General features: G+C 42.0%; 1 protein-coding gene across 1 annotated transcript in view; it reads right to left on the bottom strand.

The window, feature by feature from the left end:
- Positions 1–280: 280 nt before the first annotated feature.
- Positions 281–21886, bottom strand: part of LOC129705509 (polycystic kidney disease protein 1-like 2) — a 64878-nt gene continuing 43272 nt past the window's right edge. Inside the window, exons 18-27 of the mRNA XM_055649096.1 lie at positions 21047–21190; positions 17195–17380; positions 15951–16269; positions 14106–14239; positions 13562–13689; positions 10353–10513; positions 6637–6847; positions 6072–6173; positions 4731–4862; positions 281–2489 (exon numbers count right to left, since the gene is read on the bottom strand). Coding sequence (XP_055505071.1) covers positions 2367–2489; positions 4731–4862; positions 6072–6173; positions 6637–6847; positions 10353–10513; positions 13562–13689; positions 14106–14239; positions 15951–16269; positions 17195–17380; positions 21047–21190 — 1640 coding nt within the window. The 3' untranslated portion in view covers positions 281–2366. The remainder of the gene's footprint in view (positions 2490–4730; positions 4863–6071; positions 6174–6636; positions 6848–10352; positions 10514–13561; positions 13690–14105; positions 14240–15950; positions 16270–17194; positions 17381–21046; positions 21191–21886) is intronic.

Here is a 21886-nt window from a genome sequence, read left to right as displayed (position 1 = left end):
TCGGTAAAATGATTAAGATTAATATGATCTCTAGTTTGTATTTATGTTAAATCAAAACAAATCTCTTTCTAAAAGTGCTGCCTGACCTGCTGCACATTGACATTTATAATATTTGTAATATTTTCTAATTTTCAGCATTTGCAGTGTTTTGCAATGGTAACATTTGGAATTTTTAATCAAATCCTGAGGCAAATACTATCTCTATATATTTTCTTTGCAATTATATTGGTTGAGCTGAAGTATTTGCTGGAAACTAGAGACAAGTATTTTGTTTATATAATATTTTTTTTATTCATCCTCAAGATAATCCTGTAGACAATGTTCCAGGATTCCACCATCTAACCACTGAAATTCATATTGACAGAGCAAAGCAGATCTTCAGGTCACAGAAAAATCTTTACAATTACATGGAGATTGTAAAGCCTGAATTTATTTAAGATTAAATTGTACAGGAGTTTACATTAAGTACAGTGCAGGTAACAAAAGTAACACAGCATTCACAACAAACTTTAAAAAAAGCAAAGCAATGAATATAAACACCAAACACAAAGTCTGTCATGATTTAGCTACAGATGTATTATTTTGTATCCTTCTAACTGTTTTCATTTTTGTTGTTTGCATTAGTTGTGACTCAAATTTCCCTTCTCATTGATATTATAACATAATTGAGCAAGTTTTCTAAAAACTTTACATTACAGTCCTCAAAAATGTCCTAAATAGCACCCATCATGTTGTTACTTAATTGAATGATACTCAGGCTTTAGAATATAGATCATTAACTCTATGTATTAATTCAGTCCTGCCACAATTTCTGGCTTTCGCTTTCAATTAAAAAAAAAACATGTCTGCCATAAATGGTGCAGATAGAGTAACTGCTACAATGTCAATTGTTAACTTTACATCTGAGATTTTTGTTAACCAAAGTTATTAAAGAATACATTATATGTAGGAAGGAACTGCAAATGCTGGTTTAAACTGAAGATAAACACAAATAGCTGGAGTAACTCAGCGGGACAGGCAGCATCTCTGGAGAGAAGGAATGGGTGATGTTACGGGTCGGGACCCTTCTTCAATATTAAAATTTAAATGTATTTTTAATGGTGAGAAATTAGAATCCAAAACGATGAGGTGCTCAGGTGCATTACAAAAAGTTATCTCATAGACAAAATGTATTCAAAAATGGATTTCTACCACAAAGAAGTTGGAATACAAGAAGTTGTAAGTGATGCTCGTTGAAAAGAACTCGACTGAGTGTTTGAAAAAATCATATTCCCACTGTCTTAACCGTAGAGCGAGACCATAGACTGGCAGAATAGGCTCAGATGCAGGGTTAAATGAGGACAAAAGATACTGCAGATGCTGGAATCTGGGACAAAGCAGGTCGGGCGATCTCAACCTGCATCATTGACATTCAGAAGATAGACACAAATGCTGTAGTAACAGCGGGACAGGCAGCATCTCTGGAGAGAAGGAACGGTTTTGAGTTGATACCCTTCTTCAGATTGAGAATCAGGGGAGAGGGAGTCTAGAGATATGGAAGGGTAAGGTGTGAAAATGACAGATCAAAGCAGATGATGATATGGAAATGGAGAATGGTTCCACATTTCCATAGAGGAGAAGGTGACAAGGAGGCATACAATCAGTAAAATTAATCAGGACAGTGAAACTAGTCGGAGAACTAAGGTGGGGGAGGGATGGAGAGAGAGGGGGTGTAAGGGTTACCTGAAGTTAGAGAAATTAGAATTCATACCGCTGGGTTATAAGCTGCCTAAGCAAAATATGAGGTGCTGTTCCTCCAATTTGCATTGGACCTCACTCTGACAGTGGAGGAGGCCCAGGACAAGAAGGTCAGTGCGGGAATTAGAGGGGGAGTTAAAGTGTTTAGCAACCGCACACCCTTTGTCTCTGTTGTCTACTGAGTTCTTTCAGCATCCAATTTCCTTGTTTCTTCTTCCCTGCTTTCATGTTCCCAAATGGAATATTTTCTAGCAATTTATCAACTTTACATGAATTCTAAGACGTCTAATAATTACCTAAAACACTAATAATAATCATAGTAAGTTTTGCAACATTTGATTTGCCGTACACTCATGCCAATAAAAAGCAACAAAACACACAAAATACATTTGAACATAAACATCCACCACAGTGACTCCTCCACTTTCCTCACTGTGATGGAAGGCGAAAAAAAAAAATAATGAAGACATTATTCAAAAAAAAAGCACTGCATTTTTGTTGTGAAATAATCTGCACTCTTCCTTAGCTCTTGCATCACATAGTTTCTCCCCTTTGCAGAATTCTGCAACCATTCAATAAGGTGTCTGGTTTTCTCCATTTGGTTCCTTTAGGTGATTAGCCTTTTCCCCTTAGAGCAAAGATTCCATTACTTCAGCATTTGACTGGGGCGTTCTCTTCTTCTTCCTTTGAACTCCAACGATGCCGCATAATCTTGTCAAAAGTAAGTCAACTATTTCTTCATTTTCCGAAGGCTGAAAAGTAATTGGATCAACCAGGTAACAGAAAAGTTTAAGTATTCGATTCTTACAACACTGTTCATCTGCGTTTACATTTCTCAGTAACGGCTATAGAATTAGTCAATATAATCACTGAACTTTGGATGTCTCATCTTTCACTTCCTGTGACTTTGCTTTTATCTGTAGTCTATTTTTTAAAAAATCCCTATACGCACACAAACCTTACAATACTTTCAGCTAACAACATCATAGAAATAGAATTCATTGAAATGCAACATGCTTTACTGAATTACTGCAAGAAAATTAGATTTTTTCCATTCCCCACAATAAAGCAGCAGCAGATTAGGTTAAAGAAAAATAAATCCAGGTAAATAAAATGAAAAGGGACAAAATATATGTATTGCATAAATTACTGGGACACCAGTCCTGGCCTGTAGTTATCTAAAGCCAATATGGAGCCAACTCCATTGTAATGCCCCAGGTTAGGTGATGCATAAAATGTTCAGTATTCTACTCTCCTCTTTAAGTGTGCCTTGCTGATTAATGAGACCCTATACACTCTCCGCATTCTCACCCGATCCCCAATTTCCTCAATTCCCTTAGTTTCCAGCAATTTATCAATCTCATCTTGACTAAACACAGTTTTTTAGTTTAGTTCAGAGATACAGCAAGGAAACAGTCCCTTCGGCCCACCGAGTCTGCACCAGCCAGCGATCCCCACACATTAACACAAGCCTAAGGACACTTTACACCCAGTATACAAACCCAAGCCAATGAACCTACAAACCTGTATGTCTTAGGAGTGTGTGAGGAAACCAAAGATCTCAGAGAAATCCCACGCAGTCACGGGGAGAACGTACAAACTCCTTACAGGCAGCACCCGTAATCGGGATCGATCCCGGATCTCTGGTGCTGCGAGCGTTGTAAGGCAGCAACTCTTCCCCTGCGCCACCGTGCTGCTCCTTTGGTGGAGAATTCCATGGATTTGCAATGCTGAGAAAATTGCTGAACATCTCAGTCCGTGCTTTCCCAAATCTTAATCTGAACCCATGGCCCCAGACGAAGGAATCAACAACTGCTCTTTCAAGGTCTCCAAAAATATGTTTATATTTGAATGAGATTTCCCAGGCATGCAGGACTATTCTCCCTTCACCACCTCCAGTTTAAATTCCAGTTGGAATATTTTGGAGGTCCAAGTAACCAAGAACCAAGAATCTGTCCACTTAGAATGGACCAGCCGTTCCATAAAATCAAAGAACATCAAAGAGGAGGATGCCTGAACTTTGGGCCTTCCCTCACAGTAGGAAACTTTGATTCCACTGTGCAGGGGATGTTTATGTTAAAATACTATCGTGTTTTGTTCTTTTTTATTCGTCTGGCTGTATGGTGACCCCGAATTTCACTGTACCAATTGGTGCATATGACAATAAATGTCTCTCGAATCTATTCCACGAGTTATCATCAGGAGGTTAAGATACTACCACTGCCATTCACTGTGATCATGGCCTGATCATCCACATTCAGTACCCAGTTCCTGCTTTCTCACCATATCCCCTGACTCCGCTATCTTTAAGAGCTCTATCTAACTCCCTCTTGAAAGCATCCAGCCAATTGGCCTCCACCGCCTTCTGAGGCAGAGAATTCTACAGATTCACAACCCTCTGGGTAAAAAAGACATTCAAGGTGCATTTACCCATCCGTTAAGTTGGCTACTACTACAATGATCAGGCAGTGGTATTGGAACGTATGAAAGCATTACATTTCTCACAATTGTGTATGGGAAATTTAAATAAAGCCATCAAAAATAATTAAGGGAAGTATTTTTCGGAATAAGCCCCCAAAACTGAAGTAAAACAGTTAAAGAAACAAATGCACGACACCAAATATTATGAAATCAGACTGCAAATGAATTAAAAATCAGAGCTTTGAATATTAACAGCATCATCTTCTGTAGTATCTTTTTGGAGTAAGTTTGAGCAAAAGATTATTTCTGTTATTTTTATAAGAGAACCAAGGATAAAATCTTCTGAAGACATGAGATGCAGCTGGGGATCAATATGTATACATTTGTGTTTGCAACTTGCTCCTGAGTTTTGTTTATGAATGGTAATTGGGTGAGGGAGAGAAAGATCACTCTTCGGTGTGTGTGTGTGTGCACGTGTGTAACATGAGTTGACTATGTGATCATTTCAGACGGTAAAGCAACACCAGCAGTTGGCAAAAGCAACAAAGAGTGCGCCCACTGTGGGTACGCACCGTAGGATTATGTCGCTCCTCACTGAAGGACACGAGTAGGGCAGAAATAAAGACATTGATGAGGATGAAGGTCATGAAGATCACACAGGTAGTGATGATGAATGCACCCAAGACTGGATTAGTTCTCAGCACCTGAACAAAATGGAACAAAATGTCATGCATAATTCAAAAATCAGCATCAAATCTCACAGTATTCAAGCCCCGACACTTATGGTATGTACGTACAGATGATTAAATGTTGCATTACATACTATCATTTAAGGGCTGAATTCCTCAGAATTGGTTTGGGAGAAACTCCCCTGACAAGGTGATGATGGCAGAAGGGGGGGAAACCCATGCTATTGCTACCATGGATCCAGCCCGGTGGCCAGACACACCCCCTTGGTGCCCATCAGCCCAGAGGTTGGTGCTGGACAGGCTGACCCATTTCACCTGCTGTCAGACTCCACTCTGATGGCATCACTGAAAAACATTTCAATTAAGTGAAGCATGTGCCTGTGTTACCTTGCTCTACAGGATTGCTGACCCAGTTCAAATGCAAGGGCTTGCTTTTTTGTACACCAGTCCTCCTGGCAACATCAGTGAGAGATCACACCAATGTACACCCACCATATTCTCAGCACATCAGTGCTCCAACACTGATGGAGGAGAGGGTGAGATTTATACAAGACTGACTCAAGCTAAAGTTGGGATAGTGGCTCCTCACACACCCAGCAGCCAGCTCCATCTGGTACATTGTTTACCAGCATTTCACAATCTGCATGATTTGCACCTTGCAAGGGCTGCAATCCATACATATAGATAAAAATGACATCTCACCTTCGCCGAGCTAACAATGATCTATTCTACATCTTCCTTGAGCTTGGTCCCCCTTGATCTCTCATTCTCACACCTTACCCTTCCATATCTCTGTGTTTCCCTCGCCCTTGATTCAGTCTGAAGAATGGTCTCGACCTGAAACGTCACCCATCCCTTCTTTCCAGAGTTGCTACACCTACACTGCCCTACACACACTTGGGACAGTTTTACATTCATACCAAGCCAATTAACCTCCAAACCTGTACGTCTTTGTAGTGTGGGAGGAAACCGAAGATCTCGGAGAAAACCCACACAGGTCACGGGGAGAACGTACAAACTCTGAACCGATGGAACCCGGTTCTCTGACGCTGTTAGGCAGTAGCTCTACCGCTACGCCACCATGCCAGCCCCAATGTAAATTTTAGGCTGCACCAAAATTATCCCTAATTAAACATTCACAAACAGTAATTAAATCACATTTCTGACACATCCACAGGATTAGAGCAATTTGCAATTGTTTTAGTGATATTGCAACAGTTTCACCTCATCATAGTTGAAGACTCCAAGCTGTAGACGGACCATTGTTACAACTGCACTAGTGAAGGTTCTGTAGGAGGAGAGGTTCAAACCCAGGACCAGGTTACACTGTGGAAGAGAAGATAAAGCCCTGGTTTTAATCTGTAATGATGTTAGTGACATAACAAAGAAGGGACAAACGGACCAATTGAACTGGGAATTCACTCGTATGTTCTGGTAAATTTTTTTGGTAAGGGTAATTATAATAAAATATGTTTCTACAGAATTAACAACTTGCATTTATATGGCTCCTTTAGCCAGGTCAAAGCATCCCTCATGATACTTCACAGGAGCAACCAAGTAAAGTTTCACACATGATCAGAAGCATAAACAAAAAAATTATGTATAGAGCAACTTGAGAGAGACATAGGGAGGACTTTCCAGACTTCAGGGCTTTTATGGCACAGATGGTGATGCAAATAAAATATTAAGATATCTGAAAGGGATGTAGGATGGCAGGAGGTCATGGAGTCAAAGGGTGGGGACAAGGGGCGAGGACAAGGGAGAACAGTGGGGATACCAGTTTGCTTACTATAGAGGAGTAGCTCACGAGCAACACCAGCATGATGAGCAGAAGTCCCAGAAGATTACCCCAAGCTCGCTCCATGGAAGAAGTAATTAAGTGCATCTTCGGGTTCAAATGCAGCAGACTCCAGAATTTGACGGTCGCTAGTAAGACCAGGAAAGCAATCACGTAACCAAGGGCAGAGTCAGTAATTGCAGTCTCATAGAAGTTGATGAACCTGCAAGTAACCACGTACACCATCAGTTTACATATATAATATGATTATCAAGACAAATGTTTTATTATTAAATCTACTGTAAACCTTTATCTTTTTGCAGTTCTTTGAAGTCATGATCAAATTGGTATATCTGCATCCAAATGTTTTGTAGCCCATGTTACAGCTTTAGGACATTTTTCAACTACCATTTCACAGCCTATAGAAGTGTCTCATGAGGGGTGTAGATAAGGTGAACAGAAGGGAGACTAAAGCTAAAGGGTGTAAGAAAGAACTGCAGATGCTGGTTTAAATCGAAGGTCAAACCAAAATGCTGAAGTCTGAAGAAGGGTGTCAACCCAAAGCATCGCCCATTCCTTCTCTCCAGAGATGCAGCTTGTCCCGTTGAGTTATTCCAGAATTTTGTGTCTACCTAAAGCTAAAAGGAATAGGTTTAAGGTGAGAGTAAAGATTTCAAAGGTACTGAAAGGGGCAGCTATTTCCACAAAGAGCATGGTGGCTAAGAGGAACGAGCTGCAGAGAAAGCATGAATTTTTCAGATAAGGTGATTTTGGACTCCAGGGGAAAAATCTCTACCGGAATATCTAAAAATGTTACCGTTAGGGCGACCATAATATGGTGGAATTCTACATTAGGAAGGAGAGTGACACGGTTAATCCAGGGATGATGCTCCTGAACTTGAATAAAGGAGACTTTGAAGGTATGAGATAGGATTTGGCTAGGATTAACTGGCAAATTATGCTTAAAGAGTTGAGTGTGGAGATGCAATGGCAAAGATTTAAAGACTGCGTGGATGAACTCCAGAAATTGTTCAGCCCTGTCTGGTTATCGTGAGGTTATCCACTTTGGTGGCAAGAACAGGAAGGAAGATTATTTTCTGAATGGTTTCAGATGAATGAATGAATGAATGAATAAGTACGTTTATTTGCCAAGTATGTGTACATACAAGGAATTTGCCTTGGTGCTCCACTCGCAAGTAACAGCGCAATATACAGTAATCAATTAAGAATAAAACATAACACATTAAGAATAAAACATTATAGTTTAACATGTGAATGCAATAAAATATCAGAGCAAAAGGAGGCTACAGACTTTTGGTTATTGAGTAGAGTTACTGCTCATGTGATAAAAGCAGTTTTTATGTCTGGCTGTGGCAGCTTTGACAGTCCGGTGTCGCCTTCCAGAGGGAAGTGATTCAACGAGTTTGTGGCCAGGATGAGAGGGGTCAGAGATGATCTTACCCGCTCGCTTCCTGGCCCTTGCAGTGTTCAGTTTCTAAATGGGGGGGAAGGTTGCAGCCAACAACCTTCTCAGCTGATGGAGAAGGTGAGGACAGACTCTATGATGGCAGTATAAAACTGGACCATCATTGCCTGTGGCAGATTGTGTTTCCACAGCTGCCGCAGGAAGTACATCCTCTGTTGGGCCTTTTTGACTGTGGAGTCGATGGTGGCCTCCCATTTTTAGGTCCTTGGAGATGATGGTTCCAAGGAACTTTAAAGTCTCCACAGATGTGACTGTGGTGTTGTTGATGGTGAGTGGGGGGAGGGGAGGGGAAGCTCTCCTAAAGTTTACTATCAATTCCACTGTCTTAAGGGCATTGAGCTCCAGGTTGTTGCGATGGCACCAGGACGCCAGCTGTGTCACTTTCCTGTCTGTAGGAAGATTCCTCCCGATCCTGGATCAGTCCAATCAGGGTTGTGTCATCTGCAAACTTGAGAAGCTTGACAGAGGAGTCTGTGGAGGTGCAGTCGTTGGTGTAGAAAGAGTAAAGGAGAGGGGAGAGTACACGTCCTTGCGGTGCTCCTATATTGAGGGTCTGCGGGTCCGAGATGTATTTTCCCAGCCTCACGTGCTGCTGGGAAAATTAGGAAAAGGGAAGGTGAAACGAGACCTAGTTGTGCTTGTACATCAGTCACTGAAAGTAAGCATGCAGGTACAACAGGCAGTGAGGAAAGCTATTGGCATGTTGACCTTCATTGCGAGAGGATTTGTGTTTAGAAGCAAGGAGGTCCTACTGCAGTTAGGGTTAGGGTTAGGGTTGGGGTGGGGGCTGGGGACCGTCGGCTGCGCCTCTCTTCTTGTCCAGTGGCTGTCAGTTGACCCTCTCGGTGCTGGCGGGGATACACACGGGGTGCTGCGGTGGCTCTGCGGGTCAGGCAACACCTCTGGAGAAGGGTCTCGACCCGAAACATCACCCATTCCTTTTCTCCGGGGATGCTGTCTGTCCAGCTGGGTTGCTGCAGCACTTTGTGTGTGTCCCCACTGATGGCTGGTGCTCGGCTTTCACTGGTGCCAGGGGGGGTTGGCCGGTGGCTGCTGGATGGGGCAGGGGTGTGGCTGATGGTCCCCGGCCCATCGGGGAGCGGATTCCTCGGGAGTTGGGGTGGGATTGGGCTGGAGTTGGCGCTTCTTCTCCGAGCTAGCTGTGGCCCCGTGGGCTGCTGCTCTGGGCCGGTGTCCCGTCGGTCCAGGGTTGCCCCGGATGTCTCCAGCCATCCCCCCGGGCGGGGATAGGGACACTCAGGGGGGGGCAGTCCAGTGGGGGTTCGGCAGCGCTCGCACCGCCGAGGACCCGGGTTCGATCCTGGCTGCGGATGAGGCCCGGGTCTGTGCGTGCAACTGCCAGCAGAATGTCTCTCCGCTGGTCCAGTCTGCCCCCTCTGTCTCGCTGCTAAACCCCACTCTCCCGCTACCTGGCACCCCCGTTCCACAGATTAAATATATTTTTACACACAAATTATGAATAAAGATGAGAATTTATCCGCAGTTTGTTCAGCGAGCGCTTCTTTATGGCGAATGACCTTTGACAAACCCCATGATTCCTTGCGTTTTTCGGAATACCGAACTCGCTTATTGGAAGTCACTGTTTTGCAACTGCTTTACACATCTCAGTGGTTGAATAATATTAGATCCTTCATGCTGGAGAAAATATTACTTCAAGAATTATTTTAAACCCATTTCTTGTTCTCAGAGGAGCAGGATAACAGGTGTTCTATCCTTCATCAATCGGGAATGAGATTTATCTGTTTTTTTTAAATAAATATAATCAGGTATTTTGTTCTTGACCAAGTGTCCAGACAGAAATGTCTGAAATGTCTCAACTGGGGAGATCTCAAAAGAACTGCGGTGAGGTGGAGGACACTTGTCAATGGCCTAGTGCATACTAGAGGAGCAAAGGGCTTAAGATGAAGAGTTTATTCTCACCTTACTTCCATGAGACACAATGTGTAAAAATGCATTATCACAGCCAACAGCACATTAAAATTAAATGGCACAAATAGTCACATCGCTATTTCAAGTGACTATTTTGAAGGGCTGAATGGCCTACTCCTGCACCTATTGTCTATTGTTTATCACCAACCAGAAAATAATGCTAGATTAGATTTAGGACACAAATTCACAACTTTTATGGCCAACAATCACACACCAAGGCTTTCAATTTCTGCAACATAGGAAGTACAGAATGTTCCAGTGTTTACAGGAACTGGATAAATATCCCAGTTACCTGTCCCGATTCTGGAGGTAGTCCGCTATAACTCTAGGTCCAATCACTGCTCGTTTTATATACAGTCCAAATGCACTCCAGCTGCACAGTACAATGGCCACGTCAATCATGTTCCATTTGTTCCAGAAATACTGCAGTCTTTTCTGTTTTAGCTGTTTTCCCTGAGAACGGAGATTGGGCATGGGGTTAATGTCAACTTTGTGTTTTTTATTTGTTTCAGCATGCTCCATATCTAACTATACATAATGTGTAGGAAGGAACTGCAAATGCCTGTTCACACCGAAGATCGACATAAAATGCAGGAGTTACTCACTCAGCATCGCTGGAGAGAAGGAATGGGCAACGTTACAGGTCAAAACTGAAGAGTCTCAACCCGAAAAGTCACCCATTCCTTCTCTCCAGAGATACAACCTGTCCCGCTAAGTTACTCAAGCATTTGTGTCTATCTTCTAACTAAATACACTTCAGTTGCTTTCATCAGTTATAATTGATCTGAGTTTAATTGATCAGGATTAATCTCAGTCCAGTGCCCTTGTTAGTCAATGTAATAAACCTTCTGTTTGCTCAGTTGATTAATGACGCATTTTACTAAACTGGACAGGTGCAGAAGGTTCCAAAGCTCCGCGGAAATTGTCCAGGTACTAATTTGCCTCGTGAATCGTGAGAGAGGGGTAAGTTGAATGGAACCTTGATTACACTCCAGCAGTCTCTGCTGAGAGCTGGGGAGGACTGCTTTAAGATTAGCTACATAATGAAGTTACTTGATAGCTCTTAACAGGCAAAACTTAACATGATTTGTGGTCCATTTAATTAATTACCAGAGAATGAATACAATTACAGACCAGCAAGAATCATGAATAGCCTCGAGGGAAAGTAGATTAAAAATGCAAATATAATTTTCCATCATTCTTGATTAAACCTTGTGACTTTGATAAATTGTGGTTTTCTTTTAGATAGGTTAACTGTAGCAACATATAGTGTGTACAACAGTTAGCCACTGATAGTCAAGGAGAGACAAATAGTTTAGTCTCAAAATACTTGACACATGATTGGGAGAATAAGAATCATTGCATAACAAGTTTTATCAAAACAATTCTCTCTAGTATTTTAATTCATAATAAATGGATTATCACCTCAGGCAAAACAGCAAGTTTCAGGAAAATATATCCAGAGACCACAGAGTAGCCATCTGCAGTAAAATGGAAGAACTTGCACAATGCATGGTCCAATATGTGGTCTCCCAACAACCACAGTATCAGAGATACACAAAAAAGCTGGAGAAACTCAGCAGGTGCAGCAGCATCTATGGAGCGAAGGAAATAGGCAACTTTTCGGACCGAAACCCTTCTCGCCCGAAACGTTGCCTATTTCCTTCGCTCCATAGATGCTGCTGCACCTGCTGAGTTTCTCCAGCATTTTTGTGTACCTTTGATTTTCCAGCATCTGCAGTTCCTTCTTAAACACAGTATCAAAGAACCTTGTCCCAGAGGAGGGGAGGTGATCCAGCCACTTGGCGGCAGGACACAATAGAGCAGAACAGGGTTCTTCATTTTGTTTCTGTTAATCAGCACCTGCCCCTGGCCTCCATCCACCCACCCTCAACATGGCCACTGTTCCCCAAGCTCTGTGATCTCTCTGGCTTCAGATGTTCAAAATTCAGATGAAATGCTTTCAGTTTAAAACACACATTATCTATGATCATAGAAAGTATCCCGGGCTTTCAAAGTCCTCCTAAGTCCCCCAATCATGAATGATCTTTGTTTGAGCCAAGATGAAACTAAAGTTAAGAGTCAAGGAATGTTTTATTGTCATATATCCCAAACAATGAAAGTCTTACTTCGGGTTGAGACCCTTGTGAGTGTTCGGGTTGTGAGACCCTGTTTCGGGTTGAGACCCTTGTGAGTGCCAGACTTTATGAACACTGTACACACGGGAAACTGCAGATGCTGGACTACTGAACAAAACACAAAGTGCTGGAGGAATCAGCAGATCAGGCAGCATGTGGGAAGGAATGGACAGGCGACATTTTGGGTCGCAACCTTTCTCTAGAACTTAGTCACCATTCCCTCCACAGATGCTGCCTGACTTGAGTTCCATCAGCACTTCGTGTTCTGCTTATGGACACTGTACATAGGGAGCTCCCATAATATCATTCAATTCCATGTTGAATGTATGTTAATATCTTTGTTCCTATCAACAACAGGACTAGTTTCCCCTCTTGCTCCACTTCCAGTCATTGATCTATCTATTGTGTGTGCTTTTAATGTCATTCAATGTTTGTGGATATAGTTTGTATATTTTCTGACATGGACAAAATTCACCTTTGTAAAAATGGATCCCGTTTGTTATCTAGGATGGCCTGTAATTAATTTTAGATATGGGTTAAAGAAATCATGATCTGTGTGTAATGTTCATTTGTTTTTAGCACCCTACCAGTTTCTTACAGGGAAGCTCAGGGACTTACCGGCTGTGATGTGCAGTTTTAAAGTAAAGGACGTCTCCCATTCACTACATTGGCACTTGGCAAAAAATACTTAGCAAGTTGTAAACATAAGAAGCGACAAGTCATAACACTGATGCAACTAATGCCACGGGTCTTGAATGCTCAGGTATTGTGTTCTTATTAAATAAGATACTCCAATTACATTGGTAGGTGATCAAGGTTCAGCCACATTGTTCAAAGTAGTTATTTTAATTCAATACAGCATTGAATTAGTGGCAGAAGCAGAGCCCAGGAACCAGCCTGTCCCACACTGCCAGGCATCTGGGACATGGTTTGCCCGATCACTCAAAGTCCACAGAGTCCCAGTAATTTCAATTAAACAACACATAAAATTAATTGAATAGAATCCGAAACCTTTCTTTAATTCCTTGTTTTCAAAAGTGTTTTTAATGATTGAAAATGATCAGGCTTCTGCAGACTTTGGAGTGAATTGCAGATCATTGCATTTGGACTGCCAGTAATTCACCTTCCCTTTCCCCTCTCCGATCCCAGTCTGACAAGGACCAATGCTTCTAGCTGGTGACTCAACATGAAAGGTCTCAGGACCACGATGCAAACATTACGGTATAAAGGAAACTAACATTAAAACCTGGAAATTACCCAATTTCAATGCTTCGCACAATTCGACAACAATATTAAATAGCATAATTTCCAGAAGATTATCTCAATTCAATTAAAAAAATGTTTTGCTAATCATTCCACCTACCTGCATGACCATATAATAAATAACCACAAGCATAAAAACAATTTGTGCCCCTATAACGGAAGGATAATTTCCGTCAATGTAGTGGTACAACCGGATGATTTCCTTCTCCATATTGCCAAGAAAGACACCTGAGGAGAGAGGTTTACAACTGCTGAGTATTTACCACAGTACAAAACATGACCATATAGTTTGCATTGAGATCGCAGTACAGAAACAAGCTGTTGAGACCAGGCTGTGCAGTTGTCTACTCTCATGTGCAGTAGATGTCTTTTAATGTCTTTTAATTTTTTACTGTTTTTATAGTCCTGTCGTCTTAATGGTTTTAGCAGTTTGTAATAACTTTTTGTTGATTTCCCATGTACAGCACTTTGTGGTAACTGATGTTGTCTAAAAGCGCTTTATAAATAAAGTTATTATTATTATTATTATTATTACATTTAATTACATGCATCGTTTTATTTTCTCCCTCCACTTAGATGTGCTCAGTTCTCCCTCTGGTGTCATCTTAATAACTGCATAAAAGCAAAATATATTTGTCTCTTACCAATGGCGTTCATCTCCAGCATCAGCGTGACTACGCAAAACAAGTTTACATTGGCATTGTAGACTGTAAACTCTATAAAGATGGCTCTGGTGTACATATCAACCCAGCTGTTGTCTTTCAGAAACGTAATAACTCTGCAGGGAAAATAAAGTTAAACACTAGATTTCATCTCGATTTTTGGATAAGAGGAAGAAACAAACACTATAATGGAGAAGCCTGCAAATATACATCAAAATACAATGATGCCTGTAACTGTCCGGTAGGCGGCGCGACTCTGGCCAGCAGCGGCCTCTGCAGCCTGTCCGCGTTTTTATTATTTTTTGTCTGTGTTTTTATGTAGTTTTTGTTATTTTATGTTGGGGTGTGTGTGTGGGGGGGGGTGGGGGTGGGGTGGGGAGGGGACGGGGGAAAACTTTTGAATCTCTCCCTGCACTGGAGACCCGACCTTTTCTCGTCGGGTCTCAGTTGTCGTTGGGGCTGCAACGAGGAGCGGCCTCCAACAGGAAGAAGCCGGGGACTCAGGTGCCGACTCACCTCACCGTCGCGGAGCTGGCCGAGACCGGAGCGGGTGGAGCGGTGGAGGAGCGCTGCCGCTGCTGCTGCTGAGTCGGAGGCTGCTGCTGCGGGTCTGTGGACGGCGGCACCGGGAGCCCGCGGATCCCTGGAGGGAGACCGCTTTTCGGGGCTCCTGCAACGGCGACTTCTCCCGCCCGAGTTGCGGGGTCAAAGAGCTCCTGGAGCGGGGCCTAGCACCACTGCCCCGCGCGGCTTGGAATGGCCGCGGGACTCTGCGAGCGCACGCCGGGGTCTTTAACACCAAGACCCAGTGTGCGACCTCGCACCACCTGGCGTGGCTTTGATGGCCGCGGGACAATCGCCATCGCCAGCCGGGGGCTTTGACTTTGACTCTGACCTCGGGGGGGAGAGAGTGCAGTGGAGAGATAAGTTTATTTGGCCTTCCATCACAGCTATGTGATGGATGTTTATGTAAAATGTAATTATGTTGTGTCTGGGGCGTATTTGTGTGTAATGTATGGCTGCAGAAACGGCATTTCATTTGGACCTCCAGGGGTCCAAATGACAATTAAATAGACTATTGACTATTGAACTGTGGTTCATTGAAGAAGATAGCTGCTGTATGTCAACCACCAATGGACAAAAGTTGCTCTTGCTCCGGAGATGCTTCCTGCAAGGTGTGTACCAACAGAATAAGTTGTGGTTATAACATCATCAGTCTTACGCAGCTTGCCTAGTCTTCTGCATGACTAATTATGTGGAAAAGATATTTAAATGCAGCAGATGCTGCAGAGAATATTCCATCCGAAATGAGCTCATTCAAGGTGGAAAGATTACAAATGAATATATGAATGTTTAAAGACCTTTTACTGAAACTCTTATCTCACAAAGGAATAGTAGTAACTAAAACTATAAAACTTGAGACAGAGAAAGAGGTCATGAAATGGTTTCAGATTAGTAACCAAAAACAGAAACGTTTTGTCGAAACATAGATGTTTGCAGATGCTGGTTAATACACGAAAGGACCCAGAGTGCTGTAGTAACTCAGCGGGTCAGTCAGCATCTCTGGAGAACATGGATAGTTGAGGTTTCAGGTGGAGACACTTCATCAGTCATCAGTCTGACCTACTGAGTTTATCCAGCAGCTTGTTTTTTTGTTGAAAAAAATATTTTTTTTGGACTGCTATCAGCTAGAATTTGAAAATCCCCCAATCTTTGATGACAATAAGGTGAGTAAATTATTTCCTGATGTTTCCAGGTATGACATAATTTCCATAACTGAGGTCTTATAGAAAAAATCCCTTTATTATCCTCACTATTTTTAATTACCTGGATGCAGTTTTGAATTCTGTTCCCAGCTCAGCGACATAGCCACCTCCTCGATAAACTGCCAGCTTTCCCCAAACGGGATATCCATTCAACTGCGATTCACTCTGATATCGCCAAGAGGAGCCGAGGCTTGAGGAGTCTGCATATACACTAAGGTTTCCAAAGTCCAACATGTATTCATCACTGTAAGAGTAGGGAGCACGGCATTCCTTGATCCTATCCACCAATCGCGTTGGCACAGGACAAGGAGCTGCTTTCACTCTCACCTGCCGTAGGCGAGGGCTGCCGATCAGCTTTGAATTCCCATCTGTTATAAATCCTGGTTCAAAAGTACACAGACATTTTCAGGTCAGTCGTAACATCTATTTACAATTGCCACCTGATAATCTGTGACTGCACTGGACGTTTTTCAGATGCTTACATTGACATTTTGGGATTTGCAGGGTACATATTAAAGTAACGTTTTGAATATTATGAAGAAATACCAGAGAACATTTTCAAAGTTTCTAGAACCCATGCACACACCAAAAATATTTGAGCATTACTCATCAATGAAATAAATAAAGTCCTTGTAGAAGGCAATGCAGAATCTCAATTTCACAAACCATCTTTGGGAATCAAATGATGAAATGACCCAAGTACCAGCTCTATAGGGAGAAACTGCAGGTGCTAGTTTAAACCGAAGATAGACACAAAAAGCTGGAGTATCTCAGCGGGTCAGAGCAACTCTGGAGAAAAGGAATAGGTGATGTTTTTGGTTAAGACCTTTAGACTGAGAGTGATTGCAGCTGAGTTACTCCAGCTTTTTGTGTCTATCAAAGGAATCAATTCTCTTCTTTATCACACGTGTCTAAGGGGTTGGACAGGCTAGATGCAGGAAGATTGTTCCCAATGTTGGGGAAGTCCAGGACAAGGGGTCACAGCTTAAGGATAGAGGGGAAATCATTTAGGACCGAGATGAGAAAAACTTTTTTCACACAGAGAGTGGTGAATCTCTGGAACTCTCTGCCACAGAAGGTAGTTGAGGCCTGTTCGTTGGCTATATTTAAGAGGGAGTTAGATGTGGCCCTTGTGGCTAAAAGGATCAGGGGGTATGGAGAGAAGGCAGGTACGGGATACTGAGTTGGATGATCAGCCATGATCATATTGAATGGCGGTGCAGGCTCGAAGGGCCGAATGGCCTTCTCCTGCACCTATTTTTTATGTTTCTATGTTTTTATGTGTAATATTATTTTAACATTTACCTTCAAAAGCTCCATATAGATTCGGTAATAAGATTTCTTCAGTCCAATCGTAAAAATCATTGACAGTTATTGAACCATTGAACTTCTTGGTAAAACTATCATTGAGAGCTTTGTTTAAATAAAATGAATGGGGACTTCGTTCGCCATAGGCAATAATCGACAATGACACCAGAAATAGTACATGTGCTAAAATAAAGAAGAAATGCAGAATAAATAGTTTTACCATTGTTCTATTTTTGCCACATTGGGCACAATGATATATACGCCGCATGTATCTGTGGCTTGCACACCAAAGGACCAAAATACAGCAATGCAGACAGACTTCATGTTACAGCTTTTAAGGTCATGGGAACTTGTCCTTACAAAATTTACAAATTATCCCAGAATAAAATTTGCACATGGAATTAATGTGATCAAAAGCAAAAATGTTTTTTTCTACACAATTCCTGATATTGGAGCAGATGACACAACTTCCCACTACATAAAATCACGACACGGCCCGTTTTCTAGGAATACAACATTTCCTCTCACAAGCAAGGGTCGCTTATGTTGCTTTACCCAGGTATCAGATGTATCTCAGTACATTAACTCACTAAATCTATTTTACTCATTTGTATCTTCATAACAATGGCAGAAAAACTGATGGAAGTAGCAAAAGTTGGGTCACAGCATAATAACGTTTTTGAAGAGCAATGTGCTAAAGGGCCTGCCCCACATACGCAACTTTATCAGCGACTGCCGGCACCCGTCATAGGTAGTTGGAGGTCAGCGAAAATTTTCAACGTTAAAAATTCAGCGGCGACCAGAAAGACGCTAGGACTCTTTGGGCGACTGAAGAGACTACTCACGACCATACAGGCGACACCCTGGCGATATGTCGTGGGGTGAAGCCTGTATGGCCGTGAGTAGTCGCCCAAAGAGTCGGACCTTGTTCTGGTCGCCATGTTGAAAATTTTTGCCGACCTGCAACGACTTATGACGGGTGCTGGTAGTTGCCGAAAAAGTTGCGTAAGTGGGACAGGCCCTTTAGCCTTTCTGCACTATATATCATTAAGCATTAGCTACTATAGTACTTTAAGAATAAGAACTATTTTCATACAATTTACCCAGTTCTAATTTATAGGTATAATACACCAGAATTTATAAAATAAAAAAAAATACAGTTATACTTTTACTTTTTTCCTGCTTTTTTCTATAATCAATCTCTGAAGGAAAATTTGGTCTCACTAAATTTGAAAAATAGCAGCTGCTGAGTTTCAGGAGCAGAATGCTACAAGCTGCTGTTAACATTGTATGCATCAGGCTCCAAAGGTCGAAGTTGTCTCTCTCTCTCTCTCTCTCTCTCTCTCTCTCGTTGTCTCTCTCTCTCTCCTCGTTGTCTCTCATTCTCTCTCTCTCTCTCGTTCTCTCTCTCTCGTTCTCTCTCTCTCGTTCTCTCGCTCTCCTTTCTGACCATCCCTCTTTCCTCGCCTCATGTGTTTTTCACAATATCATAGATGTCTCTTTCCCACAACCTAGTTATTTCCTTCTTTCTTTACCAAAAGTCATTTTACTGTAAATCATTTTATATATTCATTAGCTACCTTTCAATATTCATCTACCCCTATGTACTCCCTGGTTTCTCCAGGTCTCAATCATACACTCTAGCTTAATCAGGAAGTAGAACACTTAAGGGGCTGAAACACATATTATATTTTTGTAAATTATTACATTAGTGGATACATTCAATGGTGGCAACCTCAATTCAGTGCTAATGGAAATTTGGATTTGAAATGCTGTCTTTCCAATGAATCTCAACTAATGTCCTTTCCACTCACTCAGTTGGATGTGAAACATCAGAGAACATTGCAAAGAAAAAACACCACGGTCATCCCAATGGCCAGGACATTTTTTTCTGCGACTAATATCAAAACAAAGTATTCATCATTCATTCTGAAAATTAGTATGTTTTCCAAAATGTTATATTGTTTGAAGGACATTAGGTCTGCTGTCCAGGCCAATAATTATCTTTCAATAAACAAATGTACCAAATGATGTCATTTTTTGGTTTGCAATGTTAACTATACTTTAACGGTCTAAATTGGTGAATGGATTTGGAACACCACATGACATTGAATGTACAATATGAAATGAAAATATTTCATCTTATTGGCTACTGAATTGTTAACGTCACTATTGGCCTACAATTTCCAGTTTGTGCCTGTCTTTTTTCATTGATTATGTTGATCCAATTGAACTTTTCAAAGAACTCCCCTTGGATCTTTCTACCAATTTTCCAATCTATGTCCCTTAGCTATTGGCCTCAATGGTAAGGTTAATGAGTCTAAACTGCTCATAATTTTACACACTTCAATTAAATCTGTAATCTGTCTGCTTTCCCCCAAAGACAATGACCATCTAACTAATCTCTCCTCATAATAATAGTTCCCAAGAGCTGACTATGCTCTTGTACTCGCTAGTGCTCTAGCACCTTCCATATAATGTGCTTTTCTGAAATATGCACAGTATGTTGGCTGTGGTCCAATTAGCTTGATGTTGCCCTTACATTCTATGCCTTGAACAACTAGGAGCAAAGTAGAAACATAGAAACATAGTAAGTAGGAGAAGGCCATTCGGCCCTTCGAGCCAGCCCCGCCAATCAATATGATCATGGCTGATCATCCAAAATCAGTACCCTGTACCTGCTTTTTCCCCATATCCCTTGATTCCTTTAGCCCTAACAGCTAAATCTAACTCTCTCTGAAAAATATCCCGTGAATTGGCCTCCACTGGCAGAGAATTCCACAGATTCATAACTCTTTGGGTGAAGAAGTTTTTCCTCATCTCAGTCCTAAATGGCCTCCCCTTATTCTTAAACTGTGGCCACTTGTTCTGGACTTCCCCCAACATCAGGAACATTTTTCCTGCATCTTGCCTGTCCAATCCTTTAAGAATTTTATGTTTCCATAAGATTCCCTCTCATCCCTCTAAATTCCAGTGAATACAAGCCCAGTCAACCCATTATTTCATAGAAACATAGAAGATAGGTGCAGGAATAGGTCATTCGGCCCTTCGAGCCTGCACCGCCATTCAATATGATCATGGCTGATCATCTAACTCAGTATACTGTACCTGCCTTCTCTCCGCACCCCCTGATCCCTTTAGCCACTAGGGCCACATCTAACTCCCTCTTAAATATAGCCAATGAACTGGCCTCAACTACCTTCTGTGGCAGAGAGTTCCAGAGATTCACCACTCTCTGTGTGAAAAAGGTTTTTCTCAACTCGGTCCTAAAGGATTTCCCCTCTATCCTTAAGCTGTGACCCCTTGTCCTGGACTTCCCCAACATTGGGAACAACCTTCCTGCATCTAGCCTGTCCAGAATTTTGTAAGTTTCTATAAGATCCCCCCTCAATCTCCTAAATTCTAGCAAGTACAAGCCGAGTCTATCCAGTCTTTCTTCATATGAAAGTCCTGACATCCCAGGAATCAGTCTGGTGAACCTTCACTGCACTCCCTCCATGGCAATAATGTCCTTCCTCAGATTTGGAGACCAAAACTGTACGCAATACTCCAGATGTGGTCTCACCAAGACCCTGTACAACTGTAGTAGAACCTCCCTGCTCCTATACTCAAATCCTTCTTATATGTCCACAAATGGCTTCTTATGTTGTACTTTCAGAGGTAAGGATATGTTGAAAATTATATATGTGGGACAGGTTTAAATAGATAATCAGGGATGGAAATAACATCAATTTCTTACCACTACTGGCCTGTAGCAGTTTACTTTCCTCTTGCCAATGATTAGAGCATTGTGTGTATAGAACAACAGTCTGTATATATACGGCAATATATTAAATTAAATATACATACCAATTATGTTTTTAACCAAGCAATACATTTTCCTTTCTTTCATGTGCAGTGCTTTCAGTTTCTCCACATTTCTCAATGACGGCGGTTGGTAAATAGTACTATCACTTCTTTGGGCATTGTAAGTCAACATGTCATGTGTATCATCTAATGAAACATTTCACGTAAACAGGTTTAAAAGTTGCCAATTATACATATTTCATAGTGAGACGGAGATACAGGAATTGAGATAAATATGATATTCACCAGTTTATTCTTACATCTTTTGTGTGCTAGGAATGTGTACATGGCATAGAACATAGAATGGTACAGAGCAGGGATAGGCCATTCAGCCACAGTGTCTGGACAAATATCATGCCAACACCAAACCTCCCCCACCCCCTCTCCCTCTCCCCTGTGTGCCCCACTTGTACTCATACCGACTTCTCCCCTCCCACCTACATTTCCTCCTCTAGCTTCACAGTTCGCAATTCTTCAATCCGTTGTCTCACATCTTCTGCCGTAGAGTCGTAGAGTGATACAGTGTGGAAACAGGTCCTTCAGCCCAACTTGCCCACACCGGCCAACATGTCCCAGCTACACTAGTCCCAGCTGCCTGCGCTCGGTCCATATCCCTCCAAACCTTTCCTATCCATGTAAACTGTTTCTTAAACGATGGGATAGTCCCTGCCTCAACTACCTACTCTGGCAGCTTGTTCGATGAATCATGTGAAAAAGTTACCCCCTGGATTGCAGATGCTAGAATCCAGTCAGCATGGATTTACGAAGGGGAAATCATGCTTGACTAATCTTCTGGAATTTTTTGAGGATGTAACTAGGAAAATGGACAAGGGTGAGCCAGTG

The sequence above is a fragment of the Leucoraja erinacea genome, chromosome 17 (assembly GCF_028641065.1).
Source record: "Leucoraja erinacea ecotype New England chromosome 17, Leri_hhj_1, whole genome shotgun sequence".
Lineage (NCBI taxonomy): Eukaryota > Metazoa > Chordata > Chondrichthyes > Rajiformes > Rajidae > Leucoraja > Leucoraja erinaceus.
Note: the sequence above shows the minus strand (reverse complement) of the source record. Positions and strands in the feature narration are given on the sequence as shown.